At 51.2% G+C, this 21,464-nt stretch overlaps 1 protein-coding gene across 2 annotated transcripts in view; it reads left to right on the top strand.

Moving 5' to 3' along the window:
* CAPN5 (calpain 5) overlaps positions 1-21,464 on the top strand; it is a 57,458-nt gene that overhangs the window by 13,377 nt on the left and 22,617 nt on the right. Inside the window, exons 1-2 of one of the 2 annotated variants that reach the window (XM_080613094.1) lie at positions 44-151; positions 3,385-3,561. In XM_080613094.1, coding sequence (XP_080469220.1) covers positions 125-151; positions 3,385-3,561 — 204 coding nt within the window. In that variant the 5' untranslated portion in view covers positions 44-124. Of the gene's footprint in view, positions 1-43; positions 152-3,384; positions 3,562-21,464 lie in introns of those variants that run through there. The other variant, XM_080613095.1, reaches the window with a different exon arrangement.

The raw sequence follows: 21,464 nt of genomic DNA, 5'->3' as shown, positions 1-21,464 counted from the left end.
TGGGGACGTGTTCCCTGTCCTTCACCCCCTTCCTCTGCTGAAGGTCCAGCGGCTGGCTCCTCCTTTGCCCTCGTAGCAGGGTGGATGTGTGTTTTGATGACTGGCTGCATTCCCTGACTGCTCAATGAGGCTGTCTGCTCTTCTACAACGAGTAAATCTGGTGTACTATTCAGGTTTTTATACCAGGCCATTTATATTTAAGGCTTTTCCAAGGGCGGGTGATGCACTTGGGCCTCTCTGCAGCATCTGAGAACTGGTCCTGATGCCAAGGAGAAAATCTTGTGAGCATCACTTTGTGCCACAGCACCTCGATGCTGCGCTGAGCTGCCTTCAAAGGCTCCTGTGTGTATTCATGCTTGTGTATCTGGCCCTATGCAGGCAAGGTCCTAGCCTTGGTTTCCTAATAGAGTAGGTTATACAGTACACTGAAGGCAGAGATGCTCTCCCTGGCTTTATCCTGCAAGCTGAGGTGTTATAAACTATAAAATCTCAAATCAACCATCCTGGAGGATCGCTAAATGCTCTTCCTCCACACTGGGAATATGGGATTAGAGAGACATTGGGGTCAGTGGGTTGTTGGCCATCCAGTGCCAATGGTCTCCTTGTGGGAGATGCATCTACCTGTTGTCCCAGTCCATTCTCTGCGGTCCACATAGTTCAGATCGTGTTTAATTAAGGGCCTAATTGCCCCTTTGCACAGTCATTACCAGTCGTTGCATCCCAGGGCATAAGGCTGGGACACACTATGTGATTTGGGAAGTGGTGGTGGAATCACCATCCCTGGAAGCATTCAAGAACCATGTAGATGAGGCCCTCAGTGCCATGGGTTAGTGGTGGCCTTGGCAGTGCTGTAATGGTTGGATTTGATGCTCTTAAAGGTCTTTTCCAACCTCGTTGATTCTGTGATTTGGATAGAGGTGGCTGCCTGGCACAGAGCATCCCATAAGCTGCTTTAGCTACTGATACCTGTGGAGCAGCCAACAAGGGGGTTATTTTGGGTTCACTTAAGCTCTGAGTGATGAGTGCTTGTGCTGCTAATCAGGCTGATAAACAGCATCAATTAAAACCTGTGCTTTGCTCTTCTGCTTTGCAAAGTGAAGTGTTTTCATCCCTCCCAGAGGAGAGGAGGCTGGATGGTGCTCTTGGAGCATTGCTCTGATCAGCACAGGTTGAGCTCTCAAACACCTCCTTCCCTTCAGCTAATCCCAGTGATTCATTAACAGAGATCTCACTGCTCCCAAATTGATGCCCAACTGTAAGGGATCATATAATCCCTGGGATTTGGGATCGTTACAGATTAGCTGCTTCCAATTAGCCTTTAGTGCAGCTTCCTTGTCCCACCATATGTGATGAGACGATAAGCATATGGTTTCTCTATGTCTGTTTGGGAGCAGTGAGAGGTCAACTTGCTGGATGCATCCGGGGCATCCTTTGTTATACCATGAATGGTGTTGGAGACCTCAGCTCTGGGATTATGTGGCACAGACCTCCACTTCTTCAGGAAACCGGACTCGATGTTTCCAGACTAGAGTCACTGATGGTCAGCGTTTTGGAAAGGACATCCCATTCTGGGGAGAGGGAAGGATTGTACATGGCTGTTATAAATAAGGAGAAACTTTAGGGAAAGAGCTTTGGAAAAAGGTCGGTGGTTCAGTAGAATCATGGAATGGTTTGGGATGGAAAGAACCTTAAGATCATCCAGTTCCAACCCCCCTGCCATGGGCAGGGACACCTCACACTAAACCATGGCACCCAAGGCTCTATCCAACCTGGCCTTGAACACTGCCAGGGATGGAGCATTTACCACTTCCTTGGGCAACCCATTCCAATGCCTCAGCACCCTCACTGTAGAGCATCCCTTTTCCTTGTGCCTGCTCTGGGGACAAGGTGACTGGACCTGCAGGGTGAAGAGGTGGGGACCCGAGCAACGGGATTGGTACCCATGGCCAAAAGGCAGCGGTGATGGAGAGGTGCTGCTGTCTCTCGGGGAGGCGTTTGGGCAGAGGTTTCCTGCTGTTTTCTGGATTGCTGAATTTACGTCTCTGCCAATAATTAATATTGGACACAATAATTAATCCAGAAACACGCGGCAGGCTGCCAGGAGGCCTTTTTTTAATTAAACCCAGATCTGCTAAAGTCGGCTGAGAGGATGTGTCTGATGAGATCATGGAATGTGTGCCCGTGAGTGGAAGAGGGGAGACTGAGAGGAGCTCTTAGGCACAAGCTCTTCCCTGTGAGGGTGCTGAGGCGCTGGCCCAGGGTGCCCAGAGAAGCTGTGGCTGCCCCATCCCTGGCAGTGTTCAAGGCCAGGTTGGACACAGGGGCTTGGAGCAAGCTGCTCCAGTGGAAGGTGTCCCTGCCCGTGGCAGGGGTTGGAACTGGAGGAGCTTTAAGGTCCCTTCCAACCCAAACCATTCTGTGATTCGAGGCTGCATGGACGGAGTGCTCAGGGTAGGGCTTAGCCCATGAAACCTGTCTTGCAGGGGTCGTCTTCTCCTCCTTTGCCTCTGGGAGCTGTGTTGTTCCCGAAAGAGTCACAAATTCACTAAGAGGCAGGTCACTGGCTATCATCTCCTACCGTGCCTACAAACAACGAGGACCACCAAGCTATGCTTGGGCTTAGAGGAGACATTGGTCCCTCTTCATTTGTATGTAGGATTTTCTCTACCTGTTTAAATTGGTGATGAAACACTGGTGAGGCTGCACCTCAAATCCTGTGTTCAGCTCTGGGCCCCTCACTACAAGAGAGACATTGAGGGGCTGGAGCGGGGCCAGAGAAGGGCAATGGAGCTGGTGCAGGGCCTGGAGCCCAAGGGTGATGGGGAAGGGCTGAGGGACCTGGGGGGTTCAGTGTGGAGAAGAGAAGGCTCAGGGGGGACCTGATCACTCCCTACAAGTGCCTGAGAGGAGGATGGAGCCAGGAGGGGCTGGGCTCTGCTCCCAAGGAACAAGGGATGGGACAAGAGGAACCGGCCTCAAGCTGCACCAGGGCAGGTTTAGATGGAGCTGAGGAACAATTCCTGCCCCAAAGGGTGCTCAGGCATTGGAACAGGCTGCCCAGGGCAGGGCTGCAGTCACCGTCCCTGCAAGTGTTCACACACCGTGGAGACGAGGCCTCAGTGCCATGGGTTAGTGGTGGCCTTGGCAGTGCTGGGGAATGGTTGGACTGGATGGGCTTAAAGGGCTTTTCCAACCAATTGATTCCATGATTCTATGATACCTCCAGGAGTGAGCCAGGGGTGCTTCATGGGGCTACAGAAGTGGGATCTAGTGATGTAGGTGAGCCACGATGTCTTGGTCCTGCTACTCATATACTGCAGGGAAGGACTGAGTGTCCCTGGACAGGCCCTGCGCCATCTCATTCCCACTCTTCCTGTCCTCCAGGGCCGGTGGGGAAGGATGTTCTCCTCGGTGAAGCCCTACGAGAACCAGCGCTATGCCTCCCTGAAGAAGGAATGTCAGCGGCGGAAGCAGCTCTTCGAGGACCCGCTTTTCCCTGCCAATGATGATTCACTGTTCTACAAGTCAAGGATCCAGGGCATCCAGTGGAAGCGACCCAAAGTAAGTACACCCATCCCAACGCAGCCTTCCACCATCACTGCTGTCAAGCATCCCCAAATGCACAACGCATCCTTCACCATGGGCTCCAAGCCTCAGCCAACATCTCCTCTCCCCACCAGGGTTTATTTGGTCAGGAAGGAGTTGTGAGCCTCTGGGATGCCAGCGAGACCTGATGCACCCAGGTACAGTCTGCTTTACCCCCAGCGAGGGCCAGGGGCAAAGGAGGCTTCTCTGTAACTCAGTTTCCCCATGCATAAAACAGAGATGGTTTGCAGCCAGGTTGGTGTTGGGTACTCTTGTTAAGCCTGATGGGTCCAGCAGAGCAAAGCGTTATCTGTGAATACTCTTCATGGTCCATTTGAAAGGGAAAAGCAAATAAGCTTTGCGTAGGTAGATATAAAGGAAGTCAGATATAGGGTTAGATATAAAGAAGTTCTTCCCTGTGAGGGTGCTGAGGCGCTGGCCCAGGGTGCCCAGAGAAGCTGTGGCTGCCCCATCCCTGGCAGTGTTCAAGGCCAGGTTGGACACAGGGGCTTGGAGCAAGCTGCTCTAGTGGAAGGTGTCCCTGCCCGTGGCAGGGGTTGGAACCAGATGAGCTTTAAGGTCCCTTCCAACCCAAACCATTCTGGGATTCTCAGTGAGGTGGTTTGGGGGTCTTTGGGAGCTGAGTGTTTTTAACCCATCCTTCCCCTCCTTGTCTATGGAGGATGAGCTCTCCGCATGTCCTCCTCACTGCTGTGTCTGTCATGGAGGCAGGTTCTGGGAGGCTGGGGTGACGTTATCTGTCCCCAGTGCTGCCTGTTCCCCTTTTGCTGTCTCAGTGCCTGCCCAAAAGATGCACTATCAGGTCTGGAGGGCAGTGTGGGGACTTTGCATGTCCTGGCTTGGCCATCTGCTTGGGGTTAATCCTAGGACCATAGAATCAACCAGCTTGGAAAAGGCCTTCAAGATCATCAAATCCAACCATTCCCCAGCACTGCCAAGGCCATGAGGATGCTTCTCTGACTGCTGTGAAGTACAACAGCCCCAGAGGGCAATGATAACTGTGGTTGGAGAGAGGCAGCATCGCCGCATCAAGCACGCCGGGGTTTCCTTCTTGCCTGCAAGGAGAAGCGGATCTCTCTGCCCAGCCCATGCTGTTTTACATGCAGCTTGGTGGCATCTCAGCGTGGCAGGGTCGCGTGAGCTGCTCTCGTCATCTTCATCCCCTCTGGCAGCACAGGAAAGCATCTGCCCTTTTGCAGGACAGTGCTGGGTCTGTGTGGGTGAGGGCAGTCTGGGGCCGGGGACAAAAAGCCTTTGTGTGAAGGGAGGGATGGAGCTGAACTGAGTTTCTGTGTGGCTGAGCCCTGCAGCATCCCACCAGGCTCCCGGTGGGAGGAGGTCGCGCTTCCCTCTGCCCTGCCTTGGGCTCTTCCACACCAGCTCTGTGTGGACACAGGCTTTGTGCAAAGCTCTGTATGGGTTTTAGTTTACTACCCTCATCTGCTGGATGAGGATGCTCCATGCATTGCTGCCTGCTGAAGGCAGGGTCCACCATGGTTTGGTCTCATTGTGGGAGACAACATCAGCATGCTTTACATCCCATTTATATAGCACATAGGTGATGCCTGAGACTTTCTAAACATCTTCGGGACTAAAGGGTAGAGATGTATTTGACACCCTCTTGCCAGGGTTTGCATTCGGGCAGACACCCGTTCAGACCTATGTCTAATGAAAGGGAGTTTGGTTCACTTGTAGAGGAGTGAAGTTCTGCTTTTTGCTGTCTTCTGCTGAGCATCAATGGCTCAGAGCTGTTCTGCATCTGCTTTTCTGGCTTTCAGCTCTCTTGGTGTTCAGGCATGTAGCATCCACTCGTGCTTAAGAGGACGTGAGGTCGGACAGCAAGGCACCATCAGCATGAGGTCTTTATAAGAAAGTGAATGGTGTCACGCTCGTCTAACCCAAGCCCATCCCTGCTGAAGCATGGAGTGAATTCAAGCTCTTTCCAACCAGCCAGCTCTGCTGCTTCATAGGCTCCTAGAACAGTTTGGGTTGGAAGGAACCTTTAAAGCAATTAGCGGAGGATGGTTGAATAGGGGCTTATTCTGGCATAGGCTGGTGGTAGGAATGGGTGCTGGAAGTGAGTCCTACCTGCAAACATGGACCTGTGGGCTGAACTAGACATGGAGATGGTCCTTCTTCTTCACCAGACAATGGGAACTTTGCCAGCAGTCTTGGCACCAGAAGGAGTTTCTGCTGAGCAACAGCAGACTCCTTGATGCTGCTGTCTGGTCAGATCATTTGATCAAAGCTATCTAGATGCCTTGACCCCAAAATCACCATAAAAACCAGAATGTGAGCTCACATCTGCCCTGGTTACAGCTGAACATTCCAGAAGCCTCTTTCTCGACAGGATTTCTCCGGGTTTCAGTTGTTCATTTTGGCAAAAGTAACTGAATTTCATGGGGGAAGAACTGCTTTGTGTCGACCAGCCAATGCAAAGTGATGTTTTTAGTGGCTGGACCTGATTCTGTCTGAATTCATACCAGCTCTCCAAAGGAGAAAGCCCAGCAAAAGGTCCCAGCATCTTCTGCCAGAACGCAAATGTAGTGCATCTGGGTGTTAGGGATTTTGATTTATATCCCTATATATGAATATATATAGAGAGGGATATATATGATATATATATATCATACATATATGATATCCCCATCATATATATATTTATCATATATATATAATGTGAAACACCATCAGCTTCTCCAATTCAATGCAGTATCCTGTAGGGTCCAAAGTGTCCATGAAATTCCAATCAACTGCTCTCTTGTGTAGTAATTGGATGGTGCAGTTATTACGCTGCACTTAAGTCCCTACAGCATCCTCCTCCTATCACAGCCAGCAAATCACTCCTTAGGCAATCCCATTTTATTCTTGCTTAGAAAAGCCAAGCAGAGTGATGCTCCCAGCTTTTGGAACGTGCTGCTTTGGGACTTCCAGACCCAGAAGTGGAGTGTGTCAGTCGCAGGGACGCTGTCTGCAGGGAGGGGATGGTGTGTACACTCGTCTCTTATCTCTCAGGGCCATGGCCATGGTTTGCTTTGGAGAGCCATAGAATACCAGTTTCAGCTGAAAGTGCATGATAAAACACAAGAGCTCCCCATGCCTCAGCTTTGCTGTGAGAGTGGAAGTAAAAGCTGTCAGCTATTAGAAGCACTGTTTGCTGTTGTCAATGATCCATGCAGGGAAGTGGGACATCGGAGCTAAGTTCTTGCATGTGGAAAGTAAATGTGGTGAACTCACTGGTGTGCTGGGAATGAGCTTTGGCAGAGGCAGGATCTCATTCCCGTGTGTTTACGTGGCACTGGTACAGACCTAAAGAGCCCATCCCTCGTGTGTGCATCCCTTCCTTCTCAACCAGGACCTGCCCTTATCCCTTCTGCTCCTTCACAAGCTTCTGAAAACTGGGACTGCTTTGGGAATAATAAAAGCAATTTCTGCAGTGCTCCTCCTCTTGCTTAAGGTTCTTCTGGGCAGGCGGAAAAGGGGATGCTGGAGGGCTTTGTTGAAACAGCTCATGGATAACCCTTCCTAGGCTGTTTTGCTTCAGCCTCTGGTGTTGCAGCCTTTCCTGGAATGGGCTCAGCCGTATTCTCTCCAGTGGGGTCTCCTCCCTCCTTCCTTCCTTCCCTTCCTTCCTCCCTGCTATCCCCTGGCCTCAAGCCCTGCTCTGGATGCCAGAGCTTTGCAGAGGCAGCAGCTGTTTGTGCCCTCTCATGGGGCTTTGGCTGCAGTGGTTGTTTGCAGGATGCCTTCATCAGGCAGCGCAGGGAAGCCAGAGGGCTGATGCTTGAGTGCATTGGAGGGAGGGAAACCATAGTATAGAGTTATAAAATCAATAGGGTTGGAAAAGCCCTTTAAGCTCATCCAGTCCAACCATTCCCCAGCAGTGCCAAGGCCACCACTAACCCATGGCACTGAGGCCTCGTCTCCACGGGGTGTGAACCCTTGCAGGAATGGTGCCTGCAGCCCTGCCCTGGGCAGCCTGTTCCAATGCCTGAGCACCCTTTGGGGCAGGAATTGTTCCTCAGCTCCATCTAAACCTGCCCTGGTGCAGCTTGAGGCCGGTTCCTCTTGTCCCATCCCTTGTTCCTTGGGAGCAGAGCCCAGCCCCTCCTGGCTCCATCCTCCTCTCAGGCACTTGTAGGGAGTGATCAGGTCCCCCTGAGCCTTCTCTTCTCCAGGCCGAACCCCCCAGGTCCCTCAGCCCTTCCCCATCACCCTTGGGCTCCAGGCCCTGCACCAGCTCCGTTGCCCTTCTCTGGCCCTGCTTCAGCCCCTCAATGTCTCTCTTGCAGTGAGGGGCCCAGAACTGAGCACAGGATTCGAGGTGCAGCCTCACCAGAGAATCTGCCTGAGCTGGGAAGTGAGTCCTGAAGAGCGCTGGTTTAGTGCCTCCACTTGAAAGTGAGCTGGCTGCTCGTTGCTGAGCCAAAGCAGGTATTGGAGCTGGTGAGGGCAGCATCAGCATCTCCTTCTGGCAGCAGCGCTTGGCTATTGCATTAGAAATTAAATCTGGTTTTTGGGGCTAAGCCCAGATCCCAGTACCTTGCTTGGAACTCCTTTCCCTTGGTATCATACAAAGGAGAGGGAGATCTCTGTATTCAAGCATAGAGAAAGTCTTAGCCTGAACCTCACAGCCCTCCCTGTTTGAGACAGGAATCATGTCAGTGCAGCACAGGAGATGGAGCTTTGGTCTGTGCCTTGGGTGAGCTGGTTTGGGCTTTTAGGAGCTGGGTAAATGGGAAGGGGTGGCACTGAGAAGAGGGGAAGGGGATGGATGAGATGCAGGCTGGGTGGCAGAGATAAGGGGGTCTGGTACACTCGGTTGTGGGTGATTATGCTGGGATAAAAACAGTGATGGTCCAGTATTACCCATCTACCCTGTGGGAAAACAGTTCATCTCTTCTGGTCATCACTGTCCCAAACCCTCTTCTTGGGTACAGGCCACTTCCAATGGTGGCGTGGGATTGGTACAGGGTTAAATTAGGGTCATTAATATCCCTATTAATATTAATAGGGCTTGTTTTCTCTCTGCAGGAAGGGGCAGGGCATGTGGTTCAGGTTCAGTTCACCGAGCAATGACTTGCTGCTGAGACTGGTTTAATAGCCAAGGGAAATTGGGCGTCGCTGTGCACCTATGGGAAGCAAATGAAGCCTGGATGGAGGCTTACACCATGCGCAGGTGTGATGTTGAACCATGTGAACTGCATGCTCTGATCCTTCAGCTCTTCCTAGGGAGCAAGGTTGAGCCTGAAGGTGTTTTCCTCCCTGTTCCACAAGGCAGATGGGGCTGTTGTGTGCTAAGTGCTTCCCTGTGCATAGCAGTGTGAAACAGGACCTTGCAGAAGCAGCTCATGGTGTTCCCTAAGGTGCAGAGGGGTTGGGACAAAGATGCTTGGAAGGGACCAGGTGGCAATTCAGTGATGAGCTGCACCAAAGGTGGGGATTGAACAGCATAAAAGTAGATTCTTGCTAAGTGGCAACGTTACTTTATGTGCGTGAAGGCAATGCCGTTTGGAGGGGAAAGTGTGATAGTCAGAGGAGTTCTGGGGAAGAAAGAGAAGTCAGGTATTTTGGGAAGGGTTGTGGGAAGCAGGAGGACTTAGGGCAGCAGGGCCATGGCAGTTTCAAGCCCTGCTGTGGCACTGGGGATTGATGCTGTCATTCACAGCCCAGTTTTGGGGGTTTCATCCAGCCAGACAAGAGGAATCTTGTTTTAGATATAAAGAAAACACTGTTTTCCAGTAGCCACTTCCCTGTCAGCCTGACATAGATCCAGACCTCTGTATAGCATTTTTGTCCATTATATCTATTGTCTCCTGAATCCTATGCTGTTGTGTTTGGAGGATGAGGAGGTGTTGCAGGATGGGAGCATCTCTCAGATCCTCTTTCCCTTGCGTTATTAAGCACTTAGTTCCTTCCACTTGCAGAGTGAGGTTTATACAAGCATTCCCCATGGGGTGTTCCTGGAAGGGGAAAGGAGTCAATGAACACTAAAAGCAAGACCAGGCTCTAAGATTCTGCATTAAAAGGTCTTTTCCTCAGTGCATAGCACAGGCTGGAAGCTGGCAAGAACACAAGGCTGAAGATAATGGGGAAGACAGAGGTCAGGTCCTTGCTGTTCTTTGCTCTGAGGGCTCACCTGAAGCAGGCACATGGAGGCAATTAGGGTGGTAATGGTCATGGGGAGACAAGAACCTTCTGGTGCCCCACTTGGAGCCTCTGCCAGTAATAGGAACCTCTGGCCCTTGGCTCCAGGATGTCTTTGCTCAGCGTTTTGGTGTGTCTCGCTCCGTTTTGGTCCTGCTCAAAGGATGCTCATGGTTACACTGATGCTGCGGCTCCTCTGTGCTGCTGGATTGGACTGAGGGATCGTCTCCTCCGAGCAGCCTGTCTGTGATCCATCACAGGAGCCGGAGTCCTTCCAGATCTTTGTGTTTCTCAGCTTAGGAATTTATGAGCCTCTCTCCTGGTAATTTATCTGCCGCTTGCAGGACAGCCTGGAGCTGGTTGCCAGTCCAGTCGCTCCTTGCCAAGAAGGGATTTGGTCTCCACTTAATGCAAGCTCTGAACTGACCTTGTTTGTATGTTTCTAAGCCATTCCCAGGCTCCCCCATCCCTTCCCCTCAAGGATGGACAAGAGAATTTTTGTTATCATTTATCTGAAGGGGGCTACAAGGATGCTGGAGGGGGACTCTTCATCAGGGACTGCAGTTACAGGACAAGGGGTAACGGGTTCAAACTTAAACAGGGGAAGTTCAGGTTGGAGATAAGGAAGCTCTTCCCTGTGAGGGTGCTGAGGCACTGGAATGGGTTGCCCAGGGAAGCTGTGAATGCTCCATCCCTGGCAGTGTTCAAGGCCAGGTTGGACAGAGCCTTGGGTGCCATGGTTTAGTGTGAGGTGTCCCTGCCCATGGCAGGGGGTTGGAGCTGGATGATGTTAAGGTCCTTTCCAACCCAAACCATTCTGTGATTCTATGCTTATTGTAAAAGGGGTCTTTTCTTACTAAATGTGATGGTGATGCTGGCTGCATACTGGCAGATCTCACTGGATCCTCCCATGGTGCCTGGATGAGGGTGAGGGATAATAAGCTGCCCGGTGTGAGTATGGCTCACATACATCCAGTCTTTGATGAGAAATTATTCATCAGTCTGCTCTGTCCTCAGCATTAGAAGGACACAGCCTTAAATGCAAAAGCATCATTAAAATCAGTGAGTTAGATTCATTGCTGCTTCTTTATGCAACTGTGTGTCGACATCTAGAAATTGCTGTTCTGGGAACAGGGAATAGCATAATGATAGCAGAGGGTGTTGCAGAAAGGAGCCTTGGTCATCCACTGCCCTCTGAGCTCCAAAGGAGGGAATGGTGCAGGTCTTCCCAGATATCTGAAGGGGGCTACAAGGGTGCTGGGGATGGACTCTTCTATCAGGGACTGTAGTGACAGGACAAGGGGTAACGGGTTCAAACTGAAACAGGGGAAGTTCAGGTTGGAGATAAGGAAGAAGTTCTTTACTGTGAGGGTGCTGAGGCGCTGGCCCAGGTTGCCCAGAGAAGCTGTGGCTGCCCCATCCCTGGCAGTGCTCAAGGCCAGGTTGGACACAGGGGCTTGGAGCAAGCTGCTCTAGTGGAAGGTGTCCCTGCCCGTGGCAGGGGTTGGAGCTGGAGGAGCTTTAAGGTCCCTTCCAACACAAACCAGCCTGATTCTGTGACTGCATGAAAATAAAACACGAGGTTTGGTTAAAGCAAGGGCTGAGCCCGGCTGCTGCAAGAAGTGGTTAAGAGGAAGAAACAAATAGGAGGAAGCGTTGGTGGGAGGACAAAAGCCAGAGCCCTGCAGCTGGAGCAGAAAGGGAGTTGTTTCCTTGGTCTGGCAAATATGAAGCCTGAGGGAAGCACTGTTGATGTCAGCTGGTTTCTGTGTAACAAGAGGTCACTTCCTCGAATTAACTCCCCATTGAACTAATCCTGACCCTCTTCCGCTGAGCACCATCCAGTTTTGTTCTTCCAGGAGAGGACAACGCACTGTGGCTCTGTCTCACTTGCTCTAATGATGGGTCACTGCCTCAGGATGTGCTTTTTTTAGGGTTTGGGGTGTTTTTTGGTGTGAATTGGCTTAGTTTTGGCGTGCACCCCTTGACTCTTTGGCTCGTTGCTTCTGCATTTCTATTCCCTCTAACTATATGGTAACCCTGCAATGCATATGTGGTTGAGGCTGAGGGATACCTACACCTGTAAAGGAACAGGGACAAACCCTCTCTCCATCATCTTTCCTTCTTGCCTCACTCCTGTCCAGTCCAGGACCATCAATGGCTTGACCAGGGATGAATCAATGCAGCTCATGTCTGCCTTTATAAACCCTCCAGGGCAAGGGCTTGTCCTTTCCTTGCTGCCAAAGCATTGACACCACCTGAATTATTTGTACAGAGCAATAAATTCTTCAAGTCATCCTTCCCTAAAATAAAACCCCAATGCAATTTGAGAGGGAGTGCAATGGCACTGCTTCTCCTCTGATAGATATATAGATATGTATTATATATATAACACAGAGGCTCATGGCCATCTGTTCCCAATCTGCATGCTGTCTTGGTACCACGTATGGTTGTAGAGATCCAGTGTGTACCTTCCTGCCATAGCCCAGGCACCCCTATGGACAAGATAGTCCTGAACTGGAGCACATGGAGAAGTGAAGGAGAATCATTGAATGGTTCGGGTTGGAAGAGACCTTCAGAGGTCATCTTGTCCATTCCTCTTCCAATGCAAAGCATCCTTGAGAAAGCCTTTAGGTGATGGCGGTGCCCTAGAGCACAGCACTTGGTCCTCGGTAGCTGAGCTCAACAGGACCAAGCCTTCATAGTGGCTTGGTCCTGTGTGATCTGTTGACTTGTATGATCTGTTGACCCTGTCACATCCTCATCTGGATGCTCATTTCTATGGAAACCCACCAACAGGTCCCTTTTAGACTGTCCTTGAGCATAGAAACTGCAGCCAAAACCAGCACCAAAACCAGGTGATGCTCCTATGGGAGTTTAATAAATGCTCTGGCTGCTCAAGTGCCCCAAAGATCAGTGTTTCAGCCACTGTTCCTGATTCCTGGGGGGCAGAGACAAGCTGGCATTCCTTCTCCAGCCCCTGGGGCTTGTAGTGTCTTGCTTAGATCCCGTAAGAAGAAATCAGGTCAGCAAGGATGAGCTGGAGCAATCACCCTTTGGGTAATAGCTGAGGCCAGCAGGAGCTGCATTGACCAACAAGGCAAGAGACTGCAGCATGGAAGGGGTGACCCGTGTACTCACATAGAGATGAAACAAAGCATCCCATATCTCTGAGTGTTTCTGGAGCTTTGGGAAGAGGCCACCGCTCAGTGATGCATTCCTCCCAGTTCCCCTCCAAGAAGGAAAAGGGTGGACGAACTATCTTAATGAGGAGTGGTGATGGATGGTTAAAGGTTGACTGTGGTCCGAGACAAATACCACTAATAGAGTTATGGAGGAATTAATGATGGAAAGCTTAAACAGAGTGCTTAATAACTGGAGAAACTGGCTAAAAGTCTAACCATAAATGTTTAGGTTGTATACAGCCCATGTAAACCATGTAGTGAGTTTGTGTGGAGACCTTGTGCTACCTACTGCTGGGAGAGCTCGCGCACATTCCTGTCTTGGAGCTGCTGTATCTGCATTGTTATGTCTGTCAGTAAGCTGGCAGCAAACTGAGCATCAGTTGAAGGCTTCAGAGTCTCATCTGGAAATGCTGTGCATCGCCTGTTATTGGGAATGTCAAGCAGGTCAGGAGGAAATCACTGTAAGGGAAAGTGATGCTCTCAAGGAGAGATGAAGCTTGCTTGGATCTGACGGCTCTGGGATACCAACACCCGCAAAGAAACAAGGACAAACCCTCTCTCCATCACCTTTCCTTCTTGCCTCACTTAGCAGAGCCTGAACTCCTCTCCAGGACTGTCAATGGCTTGACCAGGGACGGTCATGTCTGTCTTTATAAACACCCCAGGGCAAGGGCCTGTCCTTTCCTTGCGGCAGTTTCATGACTGGAGGTCATGGCTTCCTTGGGAGATCCCTGTTTGTTGTTAAATGCAGGCTTCATCCTTTTTGGTGAACACCCCATTGGAGGTGGCTGGATGCTTATGGCCAACCCTGCTGCCAAGTTCCTCTCCACTTCCTTCTCTTACCAACAGCAGAGCTCAGCCTTTTCCTGCTGGCCACCTCTTGAATCACTTTAGATAAGGCTCCTTTTTGCTCCTTCTCCCAGCTAACGGAAGCCACTGAGCCCATATTTCTAGAGGGTGGTTTCCTCACAAAGCAGGTTTCTCTGTGAAGTTACACCCAGGGTTTGGATAACCAGAATAGGTGTGGGCTGGGAGCCATTTCTTTCAATGGCTTAAACTCATGATAACCTCTTTGTCGTCATTGCACAGTCAGAGATTAACTTGGAGTGTGATGGGGGCAAGTCCTGGTCTTGGGTTGAGGTGCTGTTGTGCTATAAAGGTGACATGATGGCAAACCAAAGGGCAATTCCTCATTGCTTTAGGGGGTATAGGAGGTATCCCCATGGAAAAGTAGTTAGGAAGTTTTCATCTGCGATATGCACGTGGAAAGTGTAGGTAATTTTCCTTTGCAGCCTCAGGTTCTTTGTTTTCCCATCAATAACTTGGCTTTCAGGATAATTAAAAACCAGAACAAAACCCCTCATGATGTGGATTCCTAAATCCTGTTTTAGAAGCTTGGCTTTCAGTGAGACACAGGAATTGGGATGCAGGCAGGGCAGCGTTCAGCCGGCACAAGTGCCAAACCTGTATTATGTTGCCTGGAGGCAGAAATGGTGCAGCTGAGATTGTGGCCACATCATTTTGCTCTGGGATGTAACAATAGCTCTGTGATGAGAGGGGGGATTTGGACCATTCCTTCCCAAATACAGTTGTTTCTCACAGCAGGGCATACTTGAATAGCTTCCTTCCTTTCCACCAATGCATCTCCACCACCATGTCCTCCAGGATGGGGACTGATGGCTCCAAAGCGGTACAAGCTGTGGAATGGCCTCATGGCTCATGCCTGTGGTTCATAGTCCCTCACTTGTACCAATGTGAACCCCAAGAACAAGTTTGGGGCCTGATGTAGATAGTTTCAAGCCAAAGCAGTTGCTCTGGTTGAGGTTAGACCCAACAGCTACAAGTGCTGGTGCAACTGAGGTTGCAGCATGCCATGGTAAGAGGATGGGCTTTGGAGGGTGGGTGTATTTTGAACCCATGATGCTGCTAAACCAGGGTTGTTCCTCACCCTGCAAGTCCTTAGCACCATCCCAAGGGAGCTTGGTCAAAGGAAATGCCGAGGAGGGCTCAAGACTGGGACATGATGGAAGATGGAGGACTCGGGAGAAGGTGGGCAGCAGCACTGTAGTGAATCAGAGGGGTGTATCTGTCGTAGGATGTTAAACAGCCATGGAAGCTTGGTTTTGGTGTGGCTCCCTCGAGTCCATGCCTCCATGGATATGATTTAAAGGAAGGAGATCCAGGTGGAGCTCTCTCTGAGAGCTGATGGGTTTGCTCTCCTTCCCGTTTCAAGGCTGTAGTTGTGTGCACTTGAAGGGTCAGGCTCATTCAGATGATGCAGCATGAAAGGGAGCCAGGGGACATTGTTTCCCTAAAGGAATGATGGTTTGGGTGGTGATCAGACTGTGCTGGGACTTGAAACTGAGAGGGACCACTTCTGCTATGGATGGGGTAAGCTGGTGCACATCATAGAATCATAGAATAGTTTGGGTTGGAAAGGACCTTAAGATCATCCAGTTCCAACCCCCCTGCCATGGGCAGGGACACCTCACACTAAACCATGGCACCCAAGGCTCTGTCCAACCTGGCCTTGAACACTGCCAAGGATGGAGCATTCACAGCCTCCCTGGGCAACCCATTCCAGTGCCTCAGCACCCTCACAGTAAAGAATTTCTTCCTTAGATCCAATCTAAACTTCCCCTGTTTCAGTTTGAACCCGTTACCCCTTGTCCTGTCACTGCAGTCCCTGATGAAGAGTCCCTCCCCAGCATCCTTGTAGCCCCCTTCAGACACTGGAAGCTGCTCTGAGCTCTCCACGCAGCTTCTCTTCTCCAGGCTGAACAGCCCCAACTTTCTCAGCCTCCCTTCATACAGGAGGTGCTCCAGCCCCTGAGCATCCTCGTGGCCTCCTCTGCACTTGTTCCAACAGCTCCATGTCCTTTTTATGTTGAGGACACCAGAACTGCACACAATGCTCCAAGTGAGGTCTCATGAGAGCAGAGCAGAGGGGCAGGATCACCTCCTTCGACCTGCTGGTCACGCTCCTCTTGATGCAGCCCAGGATACGGTTGCTTTCTGGGCTGCGAGCGCACACTGCAGCCGGCTCATGTTCATTTGCTCATCGACCAACACCCCCAAGTCCTTCTCTGCAGGCCTGCTCTGAATCTCTTCTCTGCCCAACCTGTAGCTGTGCCTGGGATTGCTCTGAGCATCCCACCCCCAGTTTGTCAGCGAGGCATGTGGAGACTTCCCTGCTTGGGCACTGAGATCTGCAGATCTGTCGGGATCCAGGGAATGTTTGTCCTTAGCAGCTCTGCAACCAGGCACATCAAAACAACTCAGTGGGAGAGGCAATCTGTGGAGGGCTGTGTCTGGATGCATGGGGATGCTCTGGTGGCCTCTGCATCAGTCTTGGCTGGGTAGAGACCGGAGAAGTCCTGGGCTGAGTAATGATGAGGCTTTCCAAGAGTGCATCCCTGGAGAATGCGGGCGGGAGGAACGGGAACAGCGGGTCCAAGGTCTCTGCACTTGTTCCTCTTTCCCCTCCTCCCTCTCCATCTGCTCCTGGCGAGGCGCAGTGCTCACAGCAAGTTGTGTCTGTTCACTTCTCATTGCTTTAACGGAGACCTCTTTGCTGCCTCTGTACCGTGGCTATGCAGAAGGTAAAACCACAGAGGGACTTGTCAAGGCTGCTGAGCCTGCAGATTGACCTTTAGATCTTGTTTGCCACCGTCCCCCGCTCTTCCTGGTGCCAAAACAAAGGGCACAGCGTGGTGCTGAGCTACGCAAGCAGAGTCATGGCGTTGGTGGGGAGGGTATTTATGTGATGCCTTCTTTTACAAGCGAGTCCCGTTTGCGGTGGGTGGAGTGTCCAACGCCCTGTGCATGGTGTGGGAGCTGATAACAGATACAAATGTGTGTACATTGAGATATAATGGGTGCGTTAGCAGGAAGGATGTCTGACTGAGGCAATAGAAACCATCTCAGTCTTACAGGGTGCAAGTATTACCAACCAAACCTACCCTTCCATGTGTGTAATTTTTAGTAGGGGCTGTAGCAATAGGACAAAGGGGAATGGTTTTAAACTAAAAGAGGGGGTTGATTGAGATGAGCTCTTAGGCAGAAGCTCTTCCCTGTGAGGGTGCTGAGGCGCTGGCCCAGGGTGCCCAGAGAAGCTGTGGCTGCCCCATCCCTGGCAGTGTTCAAGGCCAGGTTGGACACAGGGGCTTGGAGCAAGCTGCTCTAGTGGAAGGTGTCCCTGCCCATGGCAGGGGTTGGAGCTGGATGAGCTTTAAGGTGCCTTCCAACCCAAACCATTCCATGATTCCATGATTCTATAATAATCCCCCTTTAAACACAGACCCCTGGTTTTCTAACCTCACCCTATTTCTCATCCCTATCACCCCAGTGCAAAATCGCATCCCAGCAGCAAAAAGGACCTTTGTGTCAACACCGTCACCATTGCTCGCTGTGCTTGGGTACCTCCTGCTCTCTGGGTTGTGTGACCCAGCATCCTTCCAGTTCCCCATTGCCCAGGCGGGGGGAAGCACAGCCACACCAATAGATTCTATTGCTGATATTGCAAGGCTGAGTGAAATCACCGCTCCTGAATCAGCCAGGCTCTGCAGTGCAGTTACCCTCGTCTGCTCCTTGCAAAGTCTTGTTAGCAGAAAACGGTCCTGGCATGCAGCAGATGTTGTCTCTCACATGGTTATTTTCCCCTCTTAGCTCTTTCCTTCCCTGCAGCTGGCTTGACACGATCCAGATCCCCAGTGACTCTAAAGCTTAGTTCGGCACTGAGAAACGTTTATGATAAGCCAGTCACCACTTACAAAGGCAATTAAAGGGCAATTTGCTCGTTACTACCCCAGATGGACTTGGACAATCAGGAGAAGATGAGGGTGATGATGCAGGTTTAAATGCACTTGTGTGTGTTGAGGGGAGAGAGTAGCAAAGGGCAGAAACCCACATGCTATTTGGTGGGAAGCAAAAGCACATCAAGTGCAAGACAATTGCACTGATTGAGTCTTTTTCTTCCCTTTAATGGATTTCAATAACCCAAAGCCAAAGTGGCCTGTTCTGGGCTCCCATGAGCCAGACCTGGTACCTCTGCATCAGCCTCTCACCGACAGGGACCTCACAGTCTTCTCCCAGCCCTGGCTCTGATTTCCACCTCTGTCCCACATCCATTGCAGAAGGAAGGATGTGGGAAGGAATATATGAATCACCAGGGCTTTGAATCACTAGGTTGGCCCTCCCTGTGTTATCGAGCTGCATCTTTTGATAGGACCATCCACACAGGCTTCCTCTAAGCTGTATTTTGCTGCCTGGAGCTCAGCAACCATTTCAGCTGGGATTTTCAGGGAGGGAAAATCATCTCTGATGATGCTTAGGATCCTCCAAGACAGGTTCTACTCGGGAGTAAAGAGGCATGGATGGCTCTTGTGGCCAAGGTGGTGCAATGCCTTCTGGCTTTCCCCTACTATTCTTTGCTGTTCAGGGGGTTGGAACTGGATGAGCTTTAAGGTCCCTTCAACCCAAACCACTCTGGGATTCTATGGACTCACTGTTTGCTGAAGCCTCAGGTGCTGGGGCAGTTTGAGCTGGTTCAGTGATGGCTGATACCTGAACCCAAAAGGCCCCCAGGGTGTTATGTGTGTGTTCATGCTGTCCTTTCCTCTCGGGGTCATGGTGCCGGGAGGGTGACGCAGTGTTTGCTTGTTGGAGAAGCACCTGCATGGGTAAACTTCATTGCTCACCTGGTTTCTGTCTGCTGCACAGGAGGGAGGGAAGGGAGCCAAGGTGGTGACCTTCTGTGATCAGAGCATCTCTGCTTCACCCCTCCCTTTGCACATACAGACCCCAGACACTGTAATTCCGTCTGGCTGCAGAACAAGCTCTTTATCTTTATGAGACATCTCTGTCCATAGGAAAAGGAAAACTTAGTCCAGTGCTTTTATTAGAATCCCAGACTGGTTTGGCTTGGAAGGGACCTTAAAGCTCCTCCAGTTCCAACCCCTGCCATGGGCAGGGACACTTTCCACTAGAGCAGCTTGCTCCAAGCCCCTGTGTCCAACCTGGCCTTGAACACTGCCAGGGATGGGGCAGCCACAGCTTCTCTGGGCACCCTGTGCCAGCGCCTCAGCACCCTCACAGGGAAGAGCTTCTGCCTAAGAGCTCATCTCAGTCTCCCCTCTGGCAGGTTAAAGCCATTCCCCTTGTCCTGTCCCTACAGGCCCTTGTCCAAAGCCCCTCTCCAGGTTTTCTTGGCTCTTTTTCAGCTAGTTCCCACTGGTCTCTAGGTCATAGAATCATAGAACAGTTTGGGTTGGAAAGGACCTTAAGATCATCCAGTTCCAACCCCCTGCCATGGGCAGGGACACCTCACACTAAACCATGGCACCCAAGGCTCTGTCCAACCTGGCCTTGAACACTGCCAGGGATGGAGCATTCACAACTTCCCTGGGCAACCCATTCCAGCGCCTCACCACCCTCACAGTAAAGAATTTCTTCCTTAGATCCAATCTAAACTTCCCCTGTTTCAGTTTGAACCCGTTACCCCTTGTCCTGTCACTGCAGTCCCTGATGAAGAGTCCATCCCCAGCATCCTTGTAGCCCCCTTCAGACACTGGAAGCTGCTCTGAGGTCTCCACGCAGCTTCTCTTCTCCAGGCTCAACAGCCCCAACTTTCTCAGCCTGGCTCCATACAGGAGGTGCTCCAGCCCCTGAGCATCCTCATGGCCTCCTCTGGACTTGTTCCAACAGCTCCATGTCCTTTTTATGTTGAGGACACCAGAACTGCACACAATGCTCCAAGTGAGGTCTCACGAGAGCAGAGCAGAGGGGCAGGATCACCTCCTTCGACCTGCTGGTCACGCTCCTCTTGATGCAGCCCAGGATACGGTTGCTTTCTGGGCTGCGAGCGCACACTGCAGCCGGCTCATGTTCATTTGCTCATTGACCAACACCCCCAAGTCCTTCTCTGCAGGGCTGCTCTGAATCTCTTCTCTGCCCAACCTGTAGCTGTGCCTGGGATTGCTCCGACCCAGGTGTAGGACCTTGCACTTGGCATGGTTAAACTTCATCAGGTTGGCATCAGCCCACCTCACAAGCGTGTCGAGGTCCCTCTGGATGGCATCCCTTCCCTCCCGCGTATCAACCGAACCACACAGCTCGGTGTCATCGGCAAACTTGCTGAGGGCGCACTCAATCCCACTGTCCATGTCACCGACAAAGATGTTGAACAAGACCGGTCCCAACACCGATCCCTGAGGGACACCACTCGTTACCGGTCTCCAGCCGGACATGGAGCCATTGACCACAACTCTTTGCGTGCGGCCATCCAGCCAGTTCTTTATCCACCGAGTGGTCCACCCATCAAATTGATGTCTCTCCAGTTTAGAGACAAGGATGTCGTGTGGGACAGTGTCGAAGGCTTTGCACAAGTCCAGGTGGATGACGTCAACTGCTCTGCCCCTGTCCATCAGTTTTGTAGCCCCATCATAGAAGGCCACCAAATTGGTCAGGCAGGATTTCCCCTTAGTGAAGCCCTGCTGGCTGTCACCAAGCTCCTCCTTGTTTTTCTTGTGCCTTAGCATGCCTTCCAGGAGAATGTGCTCCAAGAGTTTGCCAGGCACAGAGGTGAGACTGACTGCTCTGTAATTCCCCAGGTCATCCATTTTCCCCTTCTTGAAAATGGGGGTTATATTTCCCTTTTTCCAGTCGTCGGGAACTTCACCTGACTGCCAGGATCTTTCAAATATGATGGCCAGTGGCTTAGCAACTTCATTCGCCAGCTCCTTCAGGACCCGCGGATGGATTTCGTCAGGTCCCATGGACTTGTGTACGTTCAGGTTTTTTTTTCATCACCCACCCCTGTATGGGGTAGGCATGGTGCTCCATGGCTTTGAGTGTGCTTTGCACTCTAAAGGTGCTAAATCAAGGCCCAATGTATTCCATGCAGTCCTGTGGGCTCTGCAGCCTTGCTGAAGCAGCGCCTTGATCCCTTGCACTGTAGGGTCTGTACTGGTCCAAAAGCACTTTAAAGTGCTACATCCAAGCGTGTACCTGAATGGGAAGCACCTACTGCTGCATCTGAAGGGCTGCCTGAGTGAATCCTTCAAGAGCAATATGCCTTTAGGGACCCATCTGGGGTAGTGAGGAGCTGAGGGAACTGAGAGCTGTGATTTGCAGAGGGAGCCTGCCCCTGTTGTTTCCAGCCATAGTACCTTCATTGCTGCCATGGATGCGAGAGTAGGTTCGAATGGTTCTACCCCTTGTCTGTCAATGCAGGCTGCTCTTTTGATGCTTACAAAGGGCTTCCCTCTATGAAAATGAGCAATCAGAGGGTTTTAATTTGCAAGCTCTTTCCTGGTGGTGGGGAAATCACAGCTAACTGCAGCTCTGCTCTGGGGGACGGGCCCTGAACATCCGACATGCTTTGCCCTATGCTGATTTCTGCCAAGCAGGATGTGTTTTTCATGCTTTTATGTTCTCCCCTGTTGATCTGATACCAAGCAACATCCTTTTCCCACACTTCAGATTCACCTAAAGGTAGAAAGGGCAGCCGTGGTCCTTAGACGGGGC

Source organism: Psittacula echo, assembly GCF_963264785.1.
Source record: "Psittacula echo genome assembly, chromosome: 3".
Classification (NCBI taxonomy): domain Eukaryota; kingdom Metazoa; phylum Chordata; class Aves; order Psittaciformes; family Psittacidae; genus Psittacula; species Psittacula echo.
The sequence above is the reverse complement of the archived record's forward strand: the minus strand, read 5'-3'. Positions and strand labels throughout refer to the sequence as shown.